An 11,873-nucleotide genomic window follows, 5' to 3' on the forward strand; every position below is an offset into this window, starting at 1 on the left:
TTCATCCATTTTACCAAACGCAGAACGGTATAAAGGCCCCCCCAAAAGAAATTCATGAATAGCTGGTTTTTGGTCATATTGCCTCACAAAAATCAGAATAAAAAGCGATCAAAAAACATAACGTGCCCGAAAATGGTACCAATAAAAACGTCAACTCGTCCCGCAAAAAAGAAGACCTCACATGGCTCTGTGGACCAAATATGGAAAAATTATAGCTCTCAAAATGAGATGCAAAAACTATTTTTTGCAATAAAAAGCGTCTGTTAGTGTGTGACAGCTGCCAATCATAAAAATCCGCTAAAATACCCGCTATAAAAGTAAATCAAACCCCTTCATCACCCCCTTAGTTAGGGAAAAATAATAAAATTAAATTTTTTTAAATTATTTCAATTTCCCATTAGGGTTAGGGCTAGCGTTAGGGCTAGGGTTAGGGCTAGGGTTGGGGCTAGGGTTAGGGTTGGGGCTAGAGTTAGGGTTGGGGCTAGAGTTAGGGTTGGGGCTAGGGTTGGGGCTAGGGCTACAGTTAGGGCTAAAGTTAGGGTTAGGGATAAAGTTAGGGTTAGGGTTGGGGCTAAAGTTAGGGTTGGGGCTAAAGTTAGGGTTAGGGCTGCAGTTAGGGTTGGAGCTAAAGTTAGGGTTAGGGGTGGGGCTAAAGTTAGGGTTAGGGTTGGGGGTAAAGTTAGGGTTAGGGTTGGGGCTAAAGTTAGGGTTTGGATTAGAGTACGGTTGGGATTAGGGTTGGGATTAGGGTTAGGGGTGTGTCAGGGTTAGGGGCATGGTTAGGGTTACCATTGGGATTAGGGTGAGGGGTGTGTTTAGATTAGGGTTTCAGTTATAATTGGGGGGTTTCCACTGTTTAGGCACATCAGGGGATCTCCAAACGTGACATAGCATCCGATCTCAATTCCAGACAATTCTGCGTTGAAAAAGTTAAACAGTGCCCTTCCCTTCCAAGCTCTCCCATGTGCCCAAACAGGGGTTTACCCCAACATATGGGATATCAGCGTACTCAGGACAAATTGCACAACAACTTTTGGGGTCCAATTTCTCCTGTTACCCTTGGGAAAATACAAAACTGAGGGCTAAAAAATAATTTTTGTGGAAAAATAATGATTTTTTATTTTCACGGCTCTGCGTTATAAACTGTAGTGAAACACTTGGGGGTTCAAAGTTCTAAGTTCCTTGGGGGGTCTAGTTTCCAATATGGGGTCACTTGTCGGGGGTTTCTACTGTTTGGGGACATCAGGGGCTCTGCAAATGCAACGTGACGCCTGCAGACCATTCCATCTAAGTCTGCATTGCAAACAGCACTCCTTCCCTTCCGAGCTCTGCCATGCACCCAAACAGTGGTTCCTCTCCACATATGGGGTATCAGCGTACTCAGGACAAATTGGACAACAACTTTTGGGGTCCAATTTCTCCTGTTACCCTTGGGAAAATACAAAACTGGGGGCTAAAAAAATCATTTTTGTGAAAAAATATGATTTTTTATTTTTACAGCTCTGCATTATAAACTTCTGTGAGGCACTTGGTGGGTCAAAGTGCTCACCACACATCTAGATAAGTTCCTTAGGGGGTCTTCTTTCTAAAATGGTGTCACTTGTGGGGGTATCAATGTTTAGGCACATCAGGGGCTCTTCAAACGCAACATTGCGTCCCATCTCAATTCCAGTCAATTTTGTATTGAAAAGTCAAACGGCGCTCCTTCCCTTCCGAGCTCTGCCATGCACCCAAACAGTGGTTTACCCCCACATATGGGGTATCAGCGTACTCAGGACAAATTGTACAACAACGTTTAGGGTCCATTTTCTCCTGTTACCCTTGGTAAAATAAAACAAATTGGAGCTGAAGTAAATTTTTTGTGAAAAAAAGTTAAATGTTAATTTTTATTTAAACATTCCAAAAATTCCTGTGAAACACCCGAAGGGTTAATAAACTTCTTGAATGTGGTTTTGAGCACCTTGAGGGGTGCAGTTTTTAGAATGGTGTCACACTTGGTTATTTTCTATCATATAGACCCCTCAAAATGACATCAAGTGTGATGTGATCCCTAAAAAATATTGGTGTTGTAAAAATGAGAAATTGCTGGTCAACTTTTAACCCTTATAACTCCCTAACAAAAAAAAAAATTTGGTTCCAAAATTCTGCTGATGTAAAGTAGACATGTGGGAAATGTTATTTATTAAGTATTTTGTGTGACATATCTCTGTGATTTAAGGGCATAAAAATTCAAAGTTGGAAAATTGCGAAATTTTCAAAATTTTTGCCAAATTTGCGTTTTTTCACAAATAAGCACAATTTTACCACTATCATGAAGTACAATATGTCACGAGAAAAGAATGTCAGAATCGTCAAGATCCGTTGAAGCGTTCCAGAGTTGTAACCTCATAAAGGGACAGTGGTCAGAATTGTAAAAATTGGCCCTGTCATTAACGTGCAAACCACCCTTGGGGGTGAAGGGGCTAAAGGTTCGGACTGGTGCCTGTGTAGCGTCACTTGATTCAAGGTGTTTTAAGCCCTTCACAACACAGCATCTCCCTGAATTTGATGCGGGCTCGCATGCCGAGCCTGCATGTTTGATGATGGCTGATGCACTGCTATGTGTAGCACAGGTGATCAGACAATTGCAGCTTTAAGTCTACAAAGGGGACTATTAAATAAAGTAAAAAGTAAAAAAATCAGTTTTTAAAAATATTAAAAAATAAAAAAACACAAACGTTCAAATCACCCCATTATGCCCCATTAAAAATAAAACAATTAAAAAAAGTTACAAAATACACATATATGTTATCACTGCATTCAGAATCGCCCGATGTATGAAAATACAAAATAAATTAATCCGATCGGTAAACGCTGTAATGCAATAAAATGAAATAACAGGTGATCAAAACATCATATCTATCCCAAAATAGTCTCAATAAAAACATCAGCTCTGGGTGCAAAAATAAAGCCCTCACACAGCACATTATCTGGAAAAAGGAAAACATTATGGGTCACGGAAAATGGCAACACAAGTAAAAAAAAAAATTTTTCTTATAAATTTTCACCTTTTTATTACCACATAAATAGAAAAAAACTTGTATCTGTGTGATCGTAATGACCTGGAGAATCATATTGCCGGGTGGTCAGTTTAAGTTTTCAGTGAACATGGTAAAAAAAAAAAAAAAATTGTGGAATTGCAATTTTTATGCAATTTCAACACAGTTTCCAGTGCACTATATGGTAAAACTAATGATGTCATTCAAAAGTACAACTCGTCCCGTACAAAAAAAAACCAAGCCCTCATATGGGCATGGGGATGGAAAAATAAAAACAAAAAGTTATGGCTCTTGGGAAAAGGGGGGGGGGGGGGAAACAGCAAAAACGAAAAAAATGGGAAATCGCCCAGAGGTGAAGGGGTTAACATATATTTCTTAGTAATACCTTAGTAGAAGAGCGCACACGTTGGCTGCTCCTCTCCCCAGAATCTGGGATCTGCGCTTTTGTCCTCATATTGTGTTACAAGAAATAATATCATGAGCGGTCTGAATGATTTGCCGTCTATGACCGTTGACGGGAATTTTACCTATAAACCTATATTGTTTTTCTTGTATTTGACAGTTCTACTGTGGGTGTTTTTCTTTGTGGTCCTCAAGCTCTTGGTAAGACCCTTCAACAATGCTGCCATCAGAACTCCAACATGGACCCCCGGAAAGTGCAGTTCTACTTTAATAAGGAGAATTTTTGAGGTGCAGCATCGCGGAGCGATACTGATCAGGACAATGAAAGTCTGCGCCCGTCACAAGGAAAACATTGCATTTTATGACTGGTGAATCTACAGGCTGTAAAGAAGCTGGGGGACTGAGATTATGCTCACGGAATAGCATTCATTAGCGCCATCGTTGTATGACGGAAGGGTTTCCTGTTACGCCAGCTAATGAGCGGAATCTGGACTGATAAACATTGTTTCTTATAGAAGCGTAAACTAAAACAAATGCGGCAAACTTTTCCTACAAAATATGCATTTTTAGGCATGAAGAGTTTATTCAAGGTATCAAATATTGAAAATCTAGATGCATCTAGCCGATTAATGGATTAATGTAGCACTCTTATATAAATGTTCACTTTTAGTTCAGGGAAGGTCCTGCGGTCTCAGTGCACTTTCCCATCACCATATATTTAAGACTAGAAGTCACTTTTGTGATGCAATCCTATAAGAGCTGTGATTAGAGTCTCATAGGCTTACATTGATAAAGGGACTGGTCCACACAGAACCAATGGTAACATTAAGCTGTTCAGGACTGTGATATTTTCCCTTGTTCCTGTTCAGGCACATTTTAGGGGTTTTATCATACAACTCTAAAAATGTTTCACTTTTCATAGAAATTATTTTTATATATTGGACATATTTTTTTTCCGACGCTAAAAAGAGTTATTCAGACTGGCAGTGTCTCTTATTTTTAGCTTACATTCTTTTTTTTGCTTACTTCACCTGTAACTAGGGATGCTATATTACCCCCAGTTACAAGGTAAATTCAGTCTCCTGCCAGCATAGTAGTTCCTGCTCCCTCTTTAGGCCCAGATCAAATGTTCACTGGGTTCGGAGGAGGAAGCACAGTCAGTGTTTCCTAATCTGTAGACACAAGCGCTCTTCAGCATTGTGTATATAGCAAGAAACTAAACATGTCAAAAAAGCATGTTTATCTTCTTTGTATGAAGTCTGGCAGTGTTTGACAGCTGGCTTCCCACCCCCACAGCTTCACAATCTCCTCCAAGCTGTTTACTCTGCACTGACGTTTTAAAATGTCAGTGCAGAGTAAAGTGTGAACCACCCAGGTGTTTATAGTCTGTGGGCAATCCAAAACTAGTTACTGATCACCATCTTTAAGATCTACAATGTTTACATTATATATACACCTAATGAGAACCTGTCAGCAATTTTTTTTCATATGAAGTTATGGTTTGGCTGCATAGATACTTACAAAAATTATGTATTTTTTTGTAGAGTTTAGATGTACTAGACACGAGAAGTGTAGTGCAGAGGTCATATGCAAATCAGCCTGGAAGTGCATTGGGGGAGTGTTGCATTCGGGCTTCTTTTTCCAGGTGCACTGACACGCCCCCAGTGCACTACGGGCACTTTTTACTGGCACAGCAGGTTACGCCATTCAGTAGATATAAAAATATTTGCCAAACGGATATTCACGTCACATACATTTGGCACAAGGGAACCTATGGAAATGTAATAGTATACTTGTGTGTAATTATTATATACTTTATGTAAAGATATACGTCACTTATAGTATAAGGCCAGTAGTTGATGTCAATGAAAGGAGTCTTCCAGATTCAGCAAAGTTGTTTTTTCTTTCTATAATGAAAAGTTTTAATGGATTCAAAATCTCTTCTTGCTGTAATTAAATAGGACTGGTGGATAAAGTGGTACAAAAATATTTTTATAGCGGGTAATGATGGGCACAACGATGCCAGGACTGATATCCCCGTATGACTGTATATGTGATAAAGTATCTGGGGTGTGAAGGCGATGAACAATGTAAATTATTTTCTACTTTTTCCACTTATTTCTAAGCTTTCCCCCGACGTTGCTCTGTTCATGCCGATCACCAGCATTTGTGTCCATTATTATATTGTATTATTTATTCATCCTCAGGTGTAAGAACATAAAAAATTCGCAATTATTGTAGATTTTTGTCGGCTTCAAATAAATTGTAAATAAATATGACTGATCATAATTGTTTTAAAGAGTTTAATCCTTTTCTTCCTATTCTTTATTCATTTATCAGACACCACTAATACAGCAAAATTATATTTTTTTTCAATGGAAAAAGGGGTCCCCGAGTCCCTGGGTGCGGGGCCCATGCTCAACCACCACTGCATTCACTTCTTGATGAAATGGCTTACATTCAGCACTGGACTGGCCCACCAGAAGACCGGAGGATCCTCCGGTGGGCCCTAGCAGGCACTGCATTACAGCACTTCACTTCCTGTTTACAAAAAAATATATGCTGTCAGCTTAAAAATCATTGCTCCGGATAAATGAGCATTTTGGTGATTTGTCAGGTGATTACTGGATTTTTTGGAAGGGTCGATAGCTGGGAACAATCATTCTTGATGGGAGCTAAAGATGAGCGCAGACTTTGCTTTTAGTACCACTTATGCATGGTGGGCCCCAAGAGTGATTTTCTCTGGATGGCCCAAACTATTCCAGTCCAACACTGCATACATTATCAGTTTCATAGAAGTTAATGGATCTGTGATCACAGAGCTGACTTGGAGACCCCAATGGTCCGTGCAAAATCAAGGAACCATGCCCGATTCTGATCCGAGTGTTGGATCAAAATCGGCAATGCAAGTCTATGGGTCCGTAAATAAAGTCTGACAGTACTCAGCTGGCACCCGAGTGCAGTTTGATTTTTATGGACTGATACATAGTAATGGAATGGAGAAAAAAATATGAGAAAAACTGATGACACTCGGATCAAACTTGGATGAGTCTCTGATCTAAAAATACCGGTTGAGACTTGGTCAGGTTTTCTCATACGTGAAAAAAACTGACATGTGAATGAAGCCGAAGGCAGAGAATCTTCAAAATGAGACATAACTATGATCAAGGCTGGATTCAGACGGCCGTACAAGAGATCAGGCCAGTCATATCCATAAAATGCTCCTTGTACAGCCCCTTGTACGACATTGGACGAGTGCCGGAGCTGTGTGCCATTTACATACACTAGTCTAGGCCATAAACTGGAATTTTTTTTACCAGGGATCAGGGAAAAGCAGATGAAAGTCACATGGAACTCTTAAGTCCAAAAATCTGCCTTCCATTTTTGATCCCCATAGATCTTAATGGCCGAGTCTGAGCCACAGATCAGACAAGAATAGGACATGATCTGATCTCCGGAGACATGGATCTGTTTTTAAAACTGATGTGTATGAGGATCAATGAAACTTGATGGGTCTTTGTGCTTTCCGAGAAAAAGACGGACAGCGCGTGTCACATAGATGTGTGAATGTGGCCGTAGACTGGAGCATGTAGCGCTCACCAGAGGAACTGACTCTGAGATCTTTATCTAGGACATTTTGTTTTGCTTTAGTCATAATGCCAGCAGGTCACACACGTTTCTGACTAACAGATATTTCATAAATCAGTAATACCCATAAAATTGCGAAATACGAACAGAATGTAATGAGCTGAGTGTATACGGAGGTTATGGACCCGGTGCAGAAGCTGATAATTGGCTGTGAAATGAAGGAAAAAAGATGACAATTGGACTTTCTGAAATTAAGTCATTGGTGTCCACACCTAGAAATAGTCACTCTTTAAACTAAAAGAGAGAATATTGAACAAATAGTATAAATGCATGTGCTCAAGTATCATTCATATCATGGTAACGCAATCATCCTAGAGGAAGAGGCTCTGCAGAATCCAATTTATTCTCCATGGGACTGCCAAAGATGGCGGAGAACACTGCTTGGCTGTGAGGCCACATTCACATGTTCAGTATTTGGTCAGTACTTTACATCAGTATTTGTAAGCCAAAACCAGGAGAGGAACAATCAGAGGAAAAGTATAACAGAAACATATGCTCCACTTCTGCATTTATCACCCACTCCTGGTTTTGGCTTACAAATACTGATGTAAAATACTGACCAAATACTGAGAGTGTGACGGCAGCCTTAGGCTACTTTCACACACAGCATATTTGCTGCGTATTTTTACGCGCGCGTATTTTGCTGCTGCTTTACCTGCGTTTTTTTACGCAGGCAAAAAACGCAGCTGCTTTCACACACTGCGTTTTTTGCTGCGTTTTTTGCAGCTGCGTTTTTTTCAGCATTCTGTACTGAAATTAAAGTTTGTTTGAAAAAAAAAAAAAGGTGAAAAAAAAAAAGAGTCATTGAGGTCATTTCCTGTCTTTATGACTCAGAATACAATACACACTGGAGTTAACACTGGAGTCTTCCGGTACTCCACATTGTTTGCTGTACGTTATTCCTGACACTCCTGTGAGTTCTTCTACCATAGATATAGAGTGCCTTCTATTCAGCAGTTCCCCTCGTAGTATATCTGATTTCTAGGGGGTGTCCTCTATTCATGGCAAGTGGGTGTTATGTAATGTGTATTTTTGGCCATGGTCGATAAATCAAAGAAGCAGACTACATCATAGTTAAAAGTTCAAATATTTATTTGTAGTAACTGTCAAAATTGAAAAACTTTTCTAATAAAATTGAGAATAGAATGATTTGTTGTTTTTTTTTGTTATTAACAAAATTCCACACGTAAACACTGTAAACATCCCCAAAATGGGATTATAAACCTGTGGATGTCCAAGTCCACTCATTAATTGCCGCCAGGAGGGCATGCTTCCAGCTTTCATTAGTATTGCGCAAGGCCCTTTCCCCGTCACCACTGACGGTGAGTCATTCGGCACTTGCGCAACACTAATCAGAGCTGGAAACATGCCCTCTTGGCGGAAACTGAGGAGTGGACTTGGACATCATGGCGTTTTAAACATGAAAAGCAACATTATGCCTACTGGTCCTCATATAGGCTTTGTGAATATGAGTAGTAGCTCCAGTCTGGATGGTGTTCTTCAGACTGGGCTACTACTCTGGATGTTGGTGCACCTGCAGCAGCACTTGGAGCAGATGGCAGAGGTTTATTGAATGCTGCTGCAGGTGCAAGAGGAGTCGGCGTCGGTGGATGCCAGATGTGGTTTAGTGAACAAACCATTTCTTCAAAGGTTGGATTTATATGCGGATACTTCTTAAAACATGTCACCGCCATTGAAAGATACGTCATGCAGGAGTCCTGGACCTCGGGGGACATAGTACGCATTCTGGAAGCTAGAGTGGTTCCATATGCTGAGAATTGATCCTCTTCAGGTTGGCGATCAATTAGAGAAATTGCCCTTGCCAAGGCAGCCGTCTCCTCATCCTCCTTTGAAGAGCCTCTTTTCCTCTTCCTCTGTGTTGAGGCTGGAGGTGGAGGTGGTGTTGGTGGCGGTGGTGGCGATGCCAATGAACTAGTCTCGGAGAGGGGCAGATCATCATTTTGGGTAGAAGGGTCAGGCCTTGGCTCATTTGGAAGAGAGCTGGTAGCAGGCTGTGAAGCATGTTCATACACTGGAGTTGTTGCTGTGGCCGGGATTTCGGTCATCGGCTGGACATTGCCTATGGTTCTGTAAAGAGAAACATCAAAACAATAGTTTTAATACATTTTATTTTCTATTCAAAATTAAAGACGTTACTGATACTTACGGTCGGTAATGTAGACTGCCGTTTAAAAATTGGAGTTCCTGTTCAAAACGCCCTTGAGAAGCAGGTGCCGCAGAGCCACTTGGTGCTTCTGACCGTGACCGTGTAAATCTGTCCCTCACCGACCTCCAGCGGGTTTTCAAGGCTGAAACTAAAAAGTGAAAAATTGAACCTATTAATATACTATTCAACTACATACAGACAAGAAATTCAAAAATACTCCTCCAAAATGGAAAATATTTACAAGTTTCTTTTTGCCGCTCCTTTGTGTATGACTCGTACAGGGGATAGAGGGTGACACAGACCTTGTGCCAGGAAGCAGTTTTTGTATATTTGTTGGAAAACTCCCGGCACCCCTTATCCCAAAGACATGGGAAGTTTTGAACCTAAAAAAGGTAAAACATTAACTACTATTAGTTATACACACAAAATTTGACAAACTTGATAGAGGCAGAAAAAGTAACACAGGCTGCTGAGGAATGACAACCCCAACTGCTTGTTATTACCTTCACACGCATACGGGACACACACGCACAGGGGACACACACGGGACAGAAAATCCAGTGAAGAGCGTTTTTTTTAATAAATATTTTGCTAGGTTTAAAAACCAAATTGGAAATAAATAGGGATTCTACGCTTACGCCTTTTTATTACAAAAAAAACACCAAAAAAAACAAACAAATGGGCCTTCCCTGCAAGACTGTGGATTCCCCGCTTTCACTGTGTAATGAATACGAAAAAAAAAAATATTCAGAAAAGGGGGTATCCATGCAGGAGGTGGATTCCCTTCTTTCACAATTCACTGAATTTTTTTTTTTTTTTTTAAAGAACGGGGGTTTCCATGCAGGATGGGGTATTCCCCGCTTTCACAATTTTATAAAATTATTTTAATATATTTTACGTATTTAAGTGCCACGTATTTCAGTGCCACGTGCCACGTATTTAAGTGCCACGTATTTAAGTGCCACGTATTTAAGTGCCACGTGCCACGTATGTAAGTGCCACGTATTTAAGTGCCACGTGCCACGTATTTAAGTGCCACGTATTTAAGTGCCACGTGCCACGTATGTAAGTGCCACGTATGTAAGTGCCACGTGCCACGTATGTAAGTGCCACGTATGTAAGTGCCACGTATGTAAGTGCCACGTATGTAAGTGCCACGTGCCACGTATTTAAGTGCCACGTGCCACGTATTTAAGTGCCACGTGCCACGTATGTAAGTGCCACGTATGTAAGTGCCACGTATGTAAGTGCCACGTATGTAAGTGCCACGTGCCACGTATTTAAGTGCCACGTGCCACGTATTTAAGTGCCACGTGCCACGTATGTAAGTGCCACGTATGTAAGTGCCACGTATGTAAGTGCCACGTATGTAAGTGCCACGTATGTAAGTGCCACGTGCCACGTATGTAAGTGCCACGTATTTAAGTGCCACGTGCCACGTATGTAAGTGCCACGTATGTAAGTGCCACGTATGTAAGTGCCACGTATGTAAGTGCCACGTGCCATGTATATAAGTGCCACGTATGTAAGTGCCACGTATGTAAGTGCCACGTGCCACGTATTTAAGGACAATGGCTCCTGCAGTGCATCACTGAGGTTACTATAGTTCACTGGTCTCACTTTATGGCAAAAAGCTGCGTGGGAACTTTCTCATACAGCATGCCATAAAGTGAAACTAGGGACTATTTTCTCACAGGGGCGTAGGAATACATTGTGGGGAATACATTGTGGAAGGATACCTTCCTCCCCTCATTGTCTTCCTGGAGCCCCTGGAGAGTGGTCGCATCAGCAGATGCTCCTGTTCTCCACGGGAGATCGTCGTGGGACACTCGTTTTAATTGGATTTCTGCGGATCAGGGAGTATATTGGTTGTTTATTATTTTAATATTTTTTATGACACTGGCTTCGGGGATCAAAGTGACAAGTGATGGTGAGTATGTAATCTATGTTATATATACTGTATGTCTGTATGTATGTACTGTATGTCTGTATGTATGTATGCGCATGTCGTCGCATGTCGTCGCATGGCGCCGCATGGCGTATGTCGTCGTACGCCGTCGCATGGCGCATGCAGTCGCATAGCGCATGCCGTCGCGTGGCGCATGTCGTCGTACGCCGTCGCGTGGCGCATGCCGTCGCGTGGCGCATGTCGTCGCATGGCGCATGCCGTCGCGTGGCGCATGTCGTCGCATGGCGCATGCCGTCGCGTGGCGCATGCCGTCGTACGCCGTCGCATGGCGCATGCAGTCGAATGGCGCATGCCGTCGCGTGGCGCATGTCGTCGCATGCCGTCCCATGGCGCATGCCGTTGCGTGGCGCATGTCGTCGCATGGCGCATGCCGTTGCGTGGCGCATGTCGGCGCATGTCGTCGCATGGCGCATGTCGTCGCATGGCGTCGTACGCCGTCGCATGGCGCATGCAGTCGCATGGCGCATGCCGTCGCGTGGCGCATGTCGTCGCATGGCGCATGCCGTTGCGTGGCGCATGTCGGCGCATGTTCTGTATGTGTGTATGTACTGTATATGTGTGTTTTGTTTTTTTTTTACATTCAACACATTAGCCGGATGATGGGACTACTACTGTCCCATCATTGGCTACTGTGTCACTGACTGTCACT

The 11,873-nt window shown here is 42.0% G+C and overlaps 1 protein-coding gene across 1 annotated transcript in view; it reads left to right on the forward strand.

Annotated features, from left to right (window-relative positions):
• The window catches only part of NOX1 (NADPH oxidase 1), a 62,614-nt gene extending 56,886 nt beyond the window's left edge, over positions 1 to 5,728 (forward strand). The window contains exon 13 of the mRNA XM_077283415.1: positions 3,601 to 5,728. Within this exon, the coding sequence (XP_077139530.1) occupies positions 3,601 to 3,727 (127 nt within the window). The 3' untranslated portion in view covers positions 3,728 to 5,728. The remainder of the gene's footprint in view (positions 1 to 3,600) is intronic.
• The last annotated feature ends 6,145 nt before the right edge of the window (positions 5,729 to 11,873 follow it).

This window comes from Ranitomeya variabilis, chromosome 2, assembly GCF_051348905.1.
Source record: "Ranitomeya variabilis isolate aRanVar5 chromosome 2, aRanVar5.hap1, whole genome shotgun sequence".
Lineage (NCBI taxonomy): Eukaryota > Metazoa > Chordata > Amphibia > Anura > Dendrobatidae > Ranitomeya > Ranitomeya variabilis.